Source organism: Molothrus ater, chromosome 22 (assembly GCF_012460135.2).
Source record: "Molothrus ater isolate BHLD 08-10-18 breed brown headed cowbird chromosome 22, BPBGC_Mater_1.1, whole genome shotgun sequence".
Lineage (NCBI taxonomy): Eukaryota > Metazoa > Chordata > Aves > Passeriformes > Icteridae > Molothrus > Molothrus ater.
Window position 1 is genome coordinate 5639545 of NC_050499.2, and position 13154 is coordinate 5652698.

The 13154-nt window shown below is 45.1% G+C and overlaps 1 protein-coding gene across 2 annotated transcripts in view; it reads right to left on the reverse strand.

Moving 5' to 3' along the window:
* The window catches only part of ARHGEF12 (Rho guanine nucleotide exchange factor 12), a 44378-nt gene that overhangs the window by 16919 nt on the left and 14305 nt on the right, over nt 1–13154 (reverse strand). For both annotated transcript variants that reach the window (XM_054517073.1, XM_036404832.2), the window contains 16 exons: nt 12824–12958; nt 11416–11487; nt 10687–10779; nt 9200–9310; nt 8332–8430; nt 7640–7682; nt 7413–7518; nt 6451–6588; nt 5704–5736; nt 4602–4716; nt 3810–3915; nt 2695–2907; nt 2179–2308; nt 1841–1876; nt 1092–1246; nt 246–392 (listed from right to left, as the gene is read on the reverse strand). In XM_054517073.1, coding sequence (XP_054373048.1) covers nt 246–392; nt 1092–1246; nt 1841–1876; nt 2179–2308; nt 2695–2907; nt 3810–3915; nt 4602–4716; nt 5704–5736; nt 6451–6588; nt 7413–7518; nt 7640–7682; nt 8332–8430; nt 9200–9310; nt 10687–10779; nt 11416–11487; nt 12824–12958 — 1732 coding nt within the window. The remainder of the gene's footprint in view (nt 1–245; nt 393–1091; nt 1247–1840; nt 1877–2178; nt 2309–2694; nt 2908–3809; nt 3916–4601; nt 4717–5703; nt 5737–6450; nt 6589–7412; nt 7519–7639; nt 7683–8331; nt 8431–9199; nt 9311–10686; nt 10780–11415; nt 11488–12823; nt 12959–13154) is intronic.

Below are 13154 nucleotides of genomic sequence, written 5' to 3' on the forward strand. Positions count from 1 at the left end.
CTTTTATCAAGCATGAATCAACACAGAAAAGGAACACTGGACACACGATTCCTTATCAAAATATCTTTGTGGCTCAGAAATGGAGCCAAGTGTGAACAAAAGCAAGCCCAGGGCAGTGCTGAAGAATTCCTGAAGAATTCTGCTCCATCTCAAGCACTGGGTGAAGCTGCCTCATGTTCCAGGGTTCCTTTGCTTCAATTTTTCAGCCACTGGAAGCCCAAACTGCAGCATCCAGCTGTTCCTACCATGCAGCCCAAGGATGTCCTCGAGGTTGGAGAAGATTTTCCTCTTGTCACTGGAGCTGAGGATGCCCTCCCTGGTGACCCTCTGGTAGAAGACGTTGTGCAGGACCTTCAGCGTGCGCACGTGGGCTCGCTCCGTGTAGAACAGCTCTGGGGACACAGGGAGAGCAGGATGGCACCTGGGCAGCCTCAGGGCAGCTCAGAGCAGGGCCCTCAGCAGCATTTCCCTCCCTGGTCCATATCCCAGGCCCTGCTGTGATTCCCTGTTTGGAAAATTCCATCGTTTACCCCAAACCAACAGCTCTGAGCTCACAAATCCACACAAAGGCTTCTGCAGGAGCTGCAACTGGAATCTGCTCAAGTTTGGGAGCAGCTCCTCTCCCTCTTTCTCTTTCTTGATTTCCATCACCTGCTTGCCTAAAAACCAAGCTTTTCTTGTTTTCTTTTACAGAACATATTAAAAACCTGGCCTCTCCCTCCTCCTCCTGCAGGTTTTCCAAAGGAGATGGGAACTCAAAGGTGTTGTTGGGTGTGTGGGGGCTGCCATCCACGGACTCACTTAATATTTAATAACCACTTGATATTGTTTATTTGTCCTCTAAGGACTGGATCAATCTCACCTCAGGTTATTTCTCACTGGATCAATCTCACCTCAGGTTATTTCCCAGTAACAAGCACAGGTTTCACACCTAAGAACTCTTCAAACCAAAAGTTCTAGAATTCTCCAGCTATTATTTCACAAAAAAAAAAAAAAAAACACCTAATTGTAAATTTTTAAGAACTTCAAAGCTCCAGGGGAAGGTTTTCCAGCTCTGAGCTTGGCCAGGTAGGACAGAACCCCCATCTCACCATTTATCACTTCCTGACGTTTGATTTCGTAGGGTTTGAGCCCCATCAGCACCTCCCTGCTCACAAGCTGCTGCCAGTTGGGAGGGTCCATGTCCATGTCAAAGTCATAGAGCTCATCCTCACTCTGCACATCTGCAAAGCCAACACTGTCCATCCTGACGGCGGGAGAAAAAAAGAGGGAGTTAATTCCCATTTCAGGGAAAAGCTGAGTACATCAATCAGCTTTATGAACACACTGTCCCTGCCAGCTGGGGGCTGTTTGATGCCTGAACCTCTGGGCACATTCTCTAATTTTGCCCTTTCCAGATTGACTGTTCTGACAGTGTTTTCATAACCCTCCTTTTAATGGCACAGATCAAATCATTTGCAGTCAGACATCAAGGCAGTGAAAAGGGCAGGTTACAGTTTCTTGCCTCAGTCTATCTGCAGGTACAGAACCAACAGCAATACAGGTTGAAAAGGAAAATAGGGAATCTCTCTACTCCGTAACCCAACTGCCATCCATTCAAATCAGTGGATACAGCAATCATTCCACTTCACTCACAGATCAAAGGGGTATTTTTGCATATGGCTCACTCCACCTGCCCTGCAAATGGCTGCCAGTGTCTGATTTCGTGTCTTCTTAAAGAAAAGAGATCATGCAGACAACTGTGCTGCCTCAGAACAAAGAGCACTGCTGCATTCTGCTTCATAACCATTTGAAATCCAAACAAATTCAGTCAAGTTCAAACATTTCTAAGCACACTCACTTGCGAAAAGGCTTCGGTGTTCCCATGTCAACCATCCTGCAAGGGAGGAAAGCAATCATTAGGGGGCTTGTGCCTGAATTTCTCCCTGCTCAGAACAACCTCAGAATGGTGGTCTGAGCTCCAAGGCAGAGCATCCTGTCCCCTCTCCTGACAGTTTTCTATCACAGCAGAGACAAAACCCAAAGTTTCCTAAATCTACCAACAATATTTAACACAAACAACATCATTTATGCATTGACACTGTCACATTGACAAAGGTCACTCTACACTGATCTTTTCCAACCCATTCCAAGCCTTCCTGACTCTCTCCCAAGGCTCCCTCGAGCAGCCAGAGTTACCTCTCAGCCTCTCCCTCCTCCTCCTGCAGGTTTTCCAGAGGAGATGGGAACTCAAAGGTGTTGTTGGGAGTGCGGGGGGTGCCATCCATGGACTCACTGGCAGGCGGGGCTTCCCCAGGCTGCTTCACACCTGGACACAGGAGAAATGTGAAAGGTGAGGAACCCAGTTAGAGGGCACCAGAGAACCTCCCAGCCTCTCCAGAGCCTCCTGATTCCAGCTTCAGAGCTGGAGGAACTCGATTCCCAGGGCGGTAAGAACGAATCTCAGTGACAAAAGCTTCAGGTGGCACCTGCTGGGTTTTTCCTGTTGGATGATCCAGTGCCACGCTGGCTGAACCCACTAACAACCACTGCAGCTCGTGGCAACATTCCCTAATTGAGGAAAGCTGATTAAGGTGAGGAAGAGCAGCTCTAATGACATCAAAGCGTTGCCTAATTAGCCCAGCTCGTTGCACCAGCGCTCTGCACATCCTGCTCACAGCCCACAACCTTTGACCACTCTTCATTCCACCCTACCTGTGTCACTGTCCTTGCTGCCCTCTGGAGAGGCAAAGGGCCCCATTGCCAGGGGGGACATGGGGTTGGCAGGGGGGTAGGGGGCATCTGTGCCATCGCTGGAGGAGCCACTCTGGCGCGTCTTGCTGGACTCGGGGGGCTCTGGGCTCACAGAAGAGGCTGTGGGCGAGTGCTTGGGGTGCCTGGGCTTCTGCATCTCCATGGCCCTGCCAACTGGACAGAGAGACTCGTCACCCTGCTGAAAACACCCCTGCAGTGCTGAGAGAAGCAGCATTGCAGGGCCAACCAGGTCTGTGCGTCTTCGAAGCTGGGTTTTAACAAGAAGAAGTTTAAATGCACTCAATCCTGTTGGAAATCACTCAATCTTACTGAAAATCACTCAGTCCCACTGAAAATCACACAATTCTACTGAAAATCATTCAATCCTACTGAAAATCACTCAGACCTAATGAAAATAATTCAATCTTACTGAAAATCACTCAGTCCCACTGAAATTCATTCAATCCTACTGAAAATCACTCAGTCCCACTGAAAATCACACAATTCTACTGAAAATCATTCAATCCTACTGAAAATCACTCAGTCCTAATGAAAATCATTCAATTCTACTGAAAATCACTCAGTCCCACTGAAAATCACACAATTCTACTGAAAATCATTCAATTCTAATGAAAATCACTCAATTCTACTGAAAATCACTCAGTCCCACTGAAAATCATTCAATCCTGCTGAAAATCACTCAGTCCTAATGAAAATCATTCAATTCTAATGAAAATCACTCAGTCTTGCTGAAAAATCACTCAGTCTTGCTGAAAATCACTCAGCCTTGCTGAAAATCACTCAGTCTTGCTGAAAATCACTCAGTCTTGCTGAAAAATCACTCAATCCTACTGAAAAATCACTCAGTCCCAGCCCAAAATCCAATTCCACGGCCCCTCAGGGTGAGACAGGGCTGGAAGGGAACTGGGAGAAACGGGGTCCAAATTGTGAGGACCGGGATTGGGTGAGGCAGGATGGGTGGGATGAGGATTAGGGGGCAAACAGGGTTCCTGGCAGGGATTTTGGGAGGCAGCAGGGATTTTCTGTGGCTCTCAGGGGTGCCTGGGCTGACATACTTGCGCTGCTGTCGTGTCGGCTCGGTCTCCTTGGGGGCCCCAGGATGTTGGGGAAGCCTCTCCTCTTCCCTTTCTCCTCTCCCTCTTTCTCTTTCTTGATGCTTTGCTGCAGAAAAAGAAAAGCAAACTCAGCCCTCGCTGCTTCAAATCCAGCTGTTTACTGAGATTTTAATTGGTTCTTTAAGGGAGAGGACACAAAGCTTGAAAAAGGCTTCACGCTGTTTCACCTTTTTTGGTTAGTGCAGAACTGCTTGAAACTCTCTTAATATTTCAAAGGAAGCTGAAATGTTGATGAAAATGAGCAGCTACTGTGACCAGATACACCCCCATGCTGTGGGAGACAAGGGATCACACCCACAGGGATGAAGTTTTGGTGGAAATATTCATTATATAATTGGAAAAGTGGGGGTGGCAGGGAGAAGAACTCTCCTGCATCACGAACCAGGAGGGTTTGGGTGAGTTTCTCCAGAAAAAAGTGAAGTAAACAAGGCAACAGCTTTAATGAGACCCCCCTGTGGTCCAAGGCTGTGTTCTATGAAATATTCCTCGCCCAAAGTTTTAATAACCACCAAAAACAAGGTGAATTCGGGGATAAAGGAAATAATTCCAAGTATTTCCAACTCATGCCTCTACCAACAGATGCAGAACCCCATTTCAGCTCTCAGGTTTGCTGTGCAGCTCAGCAACCCCAGATCCTCTTGAAACACAAAAACCACACCCATTCTTCACTTTTTTCCTGCAAAGCTGGGGTTTGAATTGCACACAAACCCCCTGAGGCCATGGCAGCAGTACCTTGATCTTTGGCAGGAACCCAATCCTGCCCCGCTTCTGCTCCAGGTTCCGAGGCTCTTTGACTTTCACTCCCAGGTGTTTCATGTAGGTGAGGATCACATATTGCATGGTGGAGCTGCCAAACACAGAAAAAACCAGGGAGCTTTAAGAGGAGGATATTGGGAAAATACGTTGAGTCAATAAAATTAAGGTCAAGTGCCAAGGTTCTGTTGAGAAGTTCATTTTTAAATTGAAGTGTTGAAATGAATGGAAATGAATTCTCACAGATAATGGGAAGGCTCAGCCAACAGCAGAATTTATCATTTTTTAATTTAAAAATTGGCTTGTTATTTATTATTATTATCATTATTATTATTATTATTATTATTATTATTATTATTATTATTATTATTATTATTATTATTATTATTATTATTATTATTATTATTATTATTATTATTATTATTATTATTTTGTGGTGTAAATAAAGATGGAATATATGGATGGGGAGGCCCTGGCACAGGGTGCCCAGAGCAGCTGAGGCTGCCCCTGCATCCCTGGCAGTGCCCAAGGCCAGGCTGGAGCACCCTGGGACAGTGGAAGTTGTCCCTACCCATGGCTGAGGTTGGAATTAAATCACCTTTAAGGTCCCTCCCAACCCAAATCATTCCACGATAAAAGGCACAGAAGCCCAGGAGGTGAAAATACAATTTTGAGAATTACACAGAAGGTCCTAAAATTCTACACTAAAACCATATTTGATGTCACATTATAGCTTTGAGTTATGGTAGAAATAAGCAGCAGTAAAAGGTGACTGCAAAAAGGAGGAAGTGCTGCTCAGATAAAAACTGAACAGGACAAGGCACACACAGAAAATAAATGTTAGAGCAGAAATGTTAGAGCAGATTGAAGCAGTTACAACACAAAACAGAAATAAACACAAACTCTCAGTGACAGTAATTTTTAAGATGTGAAACACAGGCAGCAAACATCAGCAAAGAAGAGGCTGATGCTCAGAATTCCAATGATTTGTGCCAGGGGATTCAGGAGTTTGGAGAACAGCCGGGAGAGGGCTGTCGTGTTCCATCTGCACACACAGCCCGAGCTCCCCAGCTCCCATTACCTCTTGTCTTCCTCCAGAGGCTGAGATGTCATCCTAAAAACAAGAAAGGGTTTGAAAATGAAGCTCAAAACTCAATTAACACCCGGTCCCATCCACCCAGAGCATCAGTAGTTGTGTTGAAGTGTCCTTTAGAATGTTCAGCAGTCCCAGCAGGGGAAAAAAAATAAAATCAAGAATCAAAAGTGAAGGTTCAGCTGTGGAAATTGGATTCAGCCCACATTAAAAAGGAGAAAATGGGTTGTGAAGCTGTTGTTTCTGCAGGAAAAGGGCTCTGATCTAATAATGCACAGGCTGAGAACGGCAGCACTGCCTGCCATATTTCACAGCAGCCTCCTGGACAAAAGAACCTCACCTTCCCTCCTGAGCCTTCCATTCCCTCCTGAGCCTTCCCTTCCCTTCCCTTCCCTTCCTCCTGAGCCTTCCATTCCCTCCTGAGCCTTCCATTCCCTCACCTTCCCTCCTGAGCCTTCCATTCCCTCCTGAGCCTTCCCTTCCCTTCCTCCTGAGCCTTGCATTCTCTCCTCAGCCTTCCCTTCCCTTCCCTTCCCTTCCCTTCCCTTCCCTTCCCTTCCCTTCCCTTCCCTTCCCTTCCCTTCCCTTCCCTCCTGCCCCACCCCAACAAACACTCAGGGGCAGCAACGCCACCCAGTGACACCAAACCCCACTCCCCAATTCCTCCACCCCGCTTTTCCCAGCACCTTTAAGGTTATTTTTTTCCCCCCCATTGTCCTGTTTGGTGTCACTTACAGGACCTCCTCGATTTTGGCCAGGATCTGCTCTGCACAGCTCCTCTCCTTCTCCACGGCGTTGCGGTCGCGGAGCCGCTCTGCGTCCAGCCTGCTCAGCTCCCCCTCGGCCAGGGTCAGCCCCATGCTCCTCTTCTGCCTGCAACAGGGCACAGGGAGCATCACCTGCAGCTGGGCATTACTCAGGGTGTGTCACAGAGGGATTCTGGGGGTGTTTGAAGGATCTGCGTGAGGGTTTTGGGTATGGAAAAGTTCATCGCTGAGCTTGGCACGGAGCTCAGCACTCCACATGGAAAAGCAAATTAATTATCAACTTCTACTCCATGACTGGGAGAGCTCACAGAATTATTCACAGAACTCACAGAATTCAGAGAACTCACAGAACTAAATTACAGAAATTACAGACTGACCAGGTTGGAAGAGACCTTCAAGATCATGGAGTCCAACCCAGCCCCAACAGCTCAACTCAACCCTGGCACCCAGTGCCACATCCAGGCTTTGTTAAACACACCCAGGGATGGGGACTCCATCATCTCCCTGGGCAGAACACCCTTTATCTGTAAAGACCCTTTCTGGAAAAAACTTTTTCCTAATATCCATTTCCCTTGGCCCAGCTTGAGCTTTGTAAAGGGGATTATTCCCTGCCCAAAGGAAAATAGGGACAGGAAAAAAAAAAAAAAAAAAGATATAAGCTGATTATAAACACAATCAGGAAGAGAGATTTATACAACAAAACCTAAGAAAAAATACTCTGGCATTTCCTCACACAGCTTCCAGGAATGAAGGATCCAAGCTCTAGGATTGCAGCTGATGATTTGATTATGGATTGGCCACAGGGCGTATTCCTGGTATGTTCCTATCCAATCCAAGAGGAATTTTATCTCCCTCAGGTTTCCCTGTGCTGGAACGCTGACTGAACTCAAATATGAATGAAAAGGAAACTCCACAGAGAGCTTTTGGTACCTGAAATCTTCCAGGTTCCTCTGGACCTCTGGACAGACTTTGTCCTGCATGGTCTGGATGAACTGGCGGTGCAGCTCTTCAGGGAGCAGCTCTGGCCTTCTCCTGTCTGGGAGGCAGAAAATTCACCAATTATTCCTCTGGGAACAGCCCCCACCTTCAATAAATGACTTCAATAAAGTCATTAATTAATGAATTAACCCACCCTCTGCCCTTCACTCCCACCCTACCTAATTCCAAGGAGATCTCCTCTGGAACTGGGACTTTCAGGTTCTGCAAAAGGAAAGAAAGGATGGGAGAACCCACAGAGAAACCAGCACCCCAATAAAACACACAAATCACTCCAGGAAATTCCCTCAAAGGCCAAAATCATCCAAGCTGAGCACCTGAGCAAACCATTTATTGCTGGTTTGAAAAGAAAAGACTCCCATGAATATATTATCATTCACAGGATTATTTAAGATGCACATGTGGTACACAAAGCTCTGCTGCAGTTTCTGGGAGTTTAATTCATGACAGCAAAGAATTTTCTCAGCTTTCCAACAGAGACATAAAATTTCCCAATCCTTGGAACAGCCACATCAATACCCACAGCAATTATTAACTAAAAAAGCAACACAGAAGAGCCAGAACTTGCTGAAATAAATTATTTCTCCTATCAACAACAAATCCCCTGGGATTTGTTACCAGGCACCTGAGGCCATTCATTCCCTGGTAACATTTCAACAAAAATACTAAAAATTTTTATTACAGTTTTATATTTTATGAAGTTATTTATTAAACATTACTCCAATTTTGATTTTTAGAACTGTTTCTTTTGGGGGGCTTTAACCCCCTTAGTTTTTCACAGTTCAGGTGAGTGGAGAAAGGTCAAAGTCAACTTGCTAAATGGGTAAAAATGAGGAAAAGAAGAGGAACCTACTGCAGCCCTGTCCAGGAAAAACTGGTAAAACTCCAGGAAAACACGCCGGGTCTCTTTGGAGTTGGTTTGTTTGTACAGGTCTGTGTAAAGGTAGCACAGCTGTGGGGAACAGGAGGGCAAGAAATGAGGTGAAAACCATGAAAACTCCAAGTTTTCTTTCCAGTGTTTGAAGGAATTCAGCAGTGCTGGGTTGAAACCTTGCCCAGCTCCTCAGGGAGGTGCCCTGGAAATGGGGAGAGAGGGAAGGGGCTGGGAGAGGAGCACAGAGAGGGCAAAGCTTCCCTGTAGACAGCTGATCCCACACCTTGGGGTGGAATAGAGGCTTGCAGGAGGTGAATAATCATTTGTAAGCAGCCAAATGTTAAGGAAACTATTATTTTTGTGTTTCTTCCTTTATCTGAAATGGAAGGGGCTGGGAGAGGAGCACAGAGAGGGCAAAGCTTCCCTGTAGACAGCTGATCCCACACCTTGGGGTGGAATAGAGGCTTGCAGGAGATAAATAATTATTTGCAGGCAGCCAAATGTAAAAGGAACAGTTATTTTTGTGTTTCTCCCTTTATCTGAAAGGGAAGGGGCTGGAAGAGGAGCACAGAGAGGGCAAAGCCTCTCTGTAGACAGCTGATCCCACACCTTGGGGTGGAATAGAGGCTTGCAGGAGGTGAATAATCATTTGTAAGCAGCCAAATGTAAAGGGAACAATTCTCTTTGTGCTTCTCCCTTTATCTAAGGGGATAAATGTGGATTTTTCAGGCCCAGGCCTGCACAGAGTCTGCATTTCCTTCCTTGCAGTGAGTGCTGCACAAGACCTGCTAAATTCTGGTGCAGATCCCCAAATGTGAGGCAGGGAGACAATTCCAGAGCTTCTCACCAGTGCTGCAGGATCAAACTGGGACACGACGTGGTGCAGGAGCACAGCCAGGTGAGCCGGGCGGGACTTCAGGAGCTCGATGTTCTGGAAGCAGCTGCACTGCCCATTGATCTGCAGGCACAGGGAATTACATCTGAATTAGTCAGGAATGGGAGAAAGGACAGCTAAAATAATTCAGAGTGAGTATGTGGTAGCTGTGCTGCTGCGAGAAGAATTTGGGATTTAGGAAAAACTAAAGAAGGTGAAATAAATGATAAATAAAAATTTATCATTTATTTCACATTAATGATTTAAATTAATCATTTAAATTTAAATTTAATTATAACATTTATAATTTTATAATTTAAAATTAAATTTAAAATTAATTATAAAATTATAATTTGGATTTTAAAATTAATTATAAAATTTAAAATTAATTATAAAATTATAAATTTAAAATTTAAAATTAATTATAAAATTTAAAATTAATTATAAAATTATAAATTTAAAATTTAAAATTCATTATAAAATTTAAAATTAATTATAAAATTATAAATTTAAAATTTAAAATTAGTTATAGAATTTAAAATTCATTATAAAATTATAAATTTAAAATTTAAAATTAATTATAAAATAATATAATTTAATTATATATAATTTAAAAAATTAATAAATTGAGGTTTGAAGAAGAAAGAAAAATAACAGACTCAAAGATGGATATTATCATAAACTCCCCAAATACTTCTATTTGGAAAGATCAGCAACAATAGGAATTCTCAAATTCTTATTTCACCATACAAGGAGTACTCAGCAGTTTAGGAATAGGGGAGGAGAATTCTGGTTGGTGGGGAAAAAAAAAGGCTAAAAGTCATTCCCATGTGTCAGAGTTCAGGACACCCCTCTGGCTGTCCTGGATTGCCAGGACCCTGCCAGGGGGCTCAGAGACCCTGGCACAGAGCCCAAGACCCTCCCTGTGCCTTTGATTGTGACCCATGGAAAAAGTTACCAACCTTAGATGAAGATCTGCAAGCCACTAAAGTCTAAGTAGAATAATAATTAGTTTGTTATGGGGTGAAAAAGAGATTTTTGGGGTTTTTGGTATGGGGGTTCAGGGGGCAAGATGGAGGGATCTGGGTGTGTCCATCCTTTCTCCTTCTTCTCCTTGGCCTCCATCTTCTGCTGTGATGGTGGCACTCTGGGATTGGTTTAGAGTAGAAGCTCAGTGTCTAACACAGGTGATGGGTATTGGGAAGTTATGGTCAATATTGTACAGGCAGTTTTTAGTATAAAAAGATAACACAGCCCTGAGGGTGTCAGTGTGCCTCTGTCTGACCTGCTGAATGAACCTCAGCTGAACAGGAGAAAGAATTTTATAGATAAGAAACAATGAACAACCTTGAGACTGAGAACTGAAGAGCTCTGACTCCTTCTTTGACTGCTGGGCTGGGGAAAAGAGACTTTTTAACACATCTGGGGTCACTGTGAGCAGCGAGAGCCCCAGCACTCACCTGCTCCTGCTCAGTGTCAAAATCATCATCCTCTGCTCCGATGATCTGCGTCCCCACTCGGGACAGGGGGCTGCCAACACTGCACTGCGAGTCCTGAAGAGAAGGAGAAAAGCACAACCATGGCATTGTCCCCCACAGGGAAACTTGGAGATGTTCTGATCATGTCAACTCTGCAAAAACTCCACCTTGGACGCCCCTCCCAAAAATCCCAACATTCCCAAATATCAAATCAGGTGCATCAAGAGCAGCTGCAAGCAGCAGTGCATGTGCCCAGGGCCAGCCCTGCACAGAGGGGAAACGTGGCTTTGGGAGGAGGGCAAGGAGAACCCAGGAGTGGAGTCATGCCAAGGGTGAGGATGTGCTCAGACAGCTCTGCACTTCCTGCTGAGCTCCACTCATGGCCCTGCTGGAAATGGCAGCCCCCAAATGAGTGAATATCCTAAAAAAGAAGAGGGCTGGACTCAAGGACAAAGCATGTGCAGCTGCTGTCCTTGTTGCAGGCCCAGCTGTTTCACTGCTGATCAGGTATTTCTCACCTCTAAATGGCCCTGGTCTTAAGCTCCATAAACATTTACTCAGCTAATTAACTTTCCCTGCACCACTCTAATTGAATTTATTTTCTAAAGCAAAGTTCAGGCATGCTCCATTTAGAAAGTGGGGGAGAGCAGCAAGATTTTAATGGGACTGCTAGAGGAGGTGCTGTTGTGACATTTGATGTTTTGTACTCACAGTGTCCTGAAGCTCAGCCTTTTCTGGGCTCTCATCTGGATAAATCCTCTCCTTCAGGCCACTGCGAGGGCTCTGGGAAAGAGGGAAGTTCAGTTCTGGTAAGTATCAGCAGATGCAGGGAAGGGAGAACTGCACTGGGCACTTTGGCAGCCACAACAGCCAAAAACTTCTCCTTTCTCACAGGAAAAGGAGGTGTGAAAAACCAGAGTAAAATCTGTGTCCTACATGCACAGTAAAACAAAAAAAAAACCCCAAAACTTGAGTGAATGCAGAAGTTTTGGGTCAGAAATCTGGTGACAGCAAAGCTGTAAAATCCCCAGGCCTTGGCTTTTTCCCTGCTCTCCCCACCTTTTCTCACAGTTCAGCTCTCTTCTCCCATCTGCCAGCAATGCTCTTGCTCAGGAAGCCCAGCAGAGCCTTATTTGCAAGACCCTCGTGCTGCTGGCTCACCTTCAGTGTGCCCAAAGGTTTTTCCAGCCAGGCCACTGCTCAGGCTGCTGCTTTCCAGCCTGGCTTTTTCCCATCTGCAGAACTCTTTCCACTTTCAAAGGTTTCCTTCACCCCTGATCCTTAATTTTCTCAGAGCTGGATGGAAAAGCTGGAATGTTTGGTGTGCCAATCACCTGCACTGATCAAATTCCACCCCCAAAACTGATGATTATTATTATATGATTATTATACAGCATGATGATTATTAGGAAGATAATTATGAATTTTGTCGTTGCGTTTATTAAACACAAACACTGAGTGGGATCTGGTCAGATTTGCAATGTTTCAAAACAGAGCTGTGGATGCCTCCATCTCACCCACCTCCCTTCCACTTCCACCTGCTGGGACAAATTTATCTCCCACATCCTTAAGTTAATCAACAAACTTAGGCCAAATCCAAGCAGGAGAGTCTCAATTCCCCTGCACTAATCAGAGAGTGACTTAATTAAGGATTAGGCACCAAGGGAGAGCACACAGATGGGTAACTCTGGAGTGCACACACCAAGAGCCTTGGCTGGAGGCAGGAGCTGGAGATGATCTGGTAGAGGGAAGGATCTTTCAGGGCAAGCTGCCTGGATCTGAGTCACGGTGCTGCAGTTGGAATGTTCCCTTCAAAGATGCTCTAATTGGCAAATGAGTTTAGAGAAACATGCTGGCATCCATCTTTGTCTGGTTACAGGGATTAATGCCAGGACAATCTAATCCTGGATAAAAACCCCAAATTTATTCTCTCCCAGTCTCTATCACCAGTCCAATAGAACAGGGAAATTTTTTCCCTATGAAAATCTTTTCATAGAGAAAAGGTTTTGGTGGGGATTGAGGAGCCTCAACACACAGGACAACACACACAGAGCACCTGCCAAGGACACCCAAATGCAAAAGGGAGAGAAGCAAAGCCCTGGAGCTGGCCCAGACTCACATCAGCAATGTCACTGTTGGGTCTGGAGGGGCTGTCACCACTGAAATCCAGTTTGCTGCCACTGTCCCCACTCTCTGCCTCCCCCTCGCTGATCTGCAGCGACTCTGACACAGACCTGGAGGACAGGACTCCATCCTGCAAAGATGAAAGCAGAATATTGCAAGAGATCATCCTTATAAATCAACTCCTTCAAAAGCCAGGCAGCTCACATTACTCATAAAACCTTAATTTATCTAGAAAAGGCTGCAGTGCTTTTCTAAGAGAAAACAACCACACCAAATTTTCAGCACTTTTAACACAGGGGAAAAGGGAAAACTGAAACAGCCTAAAT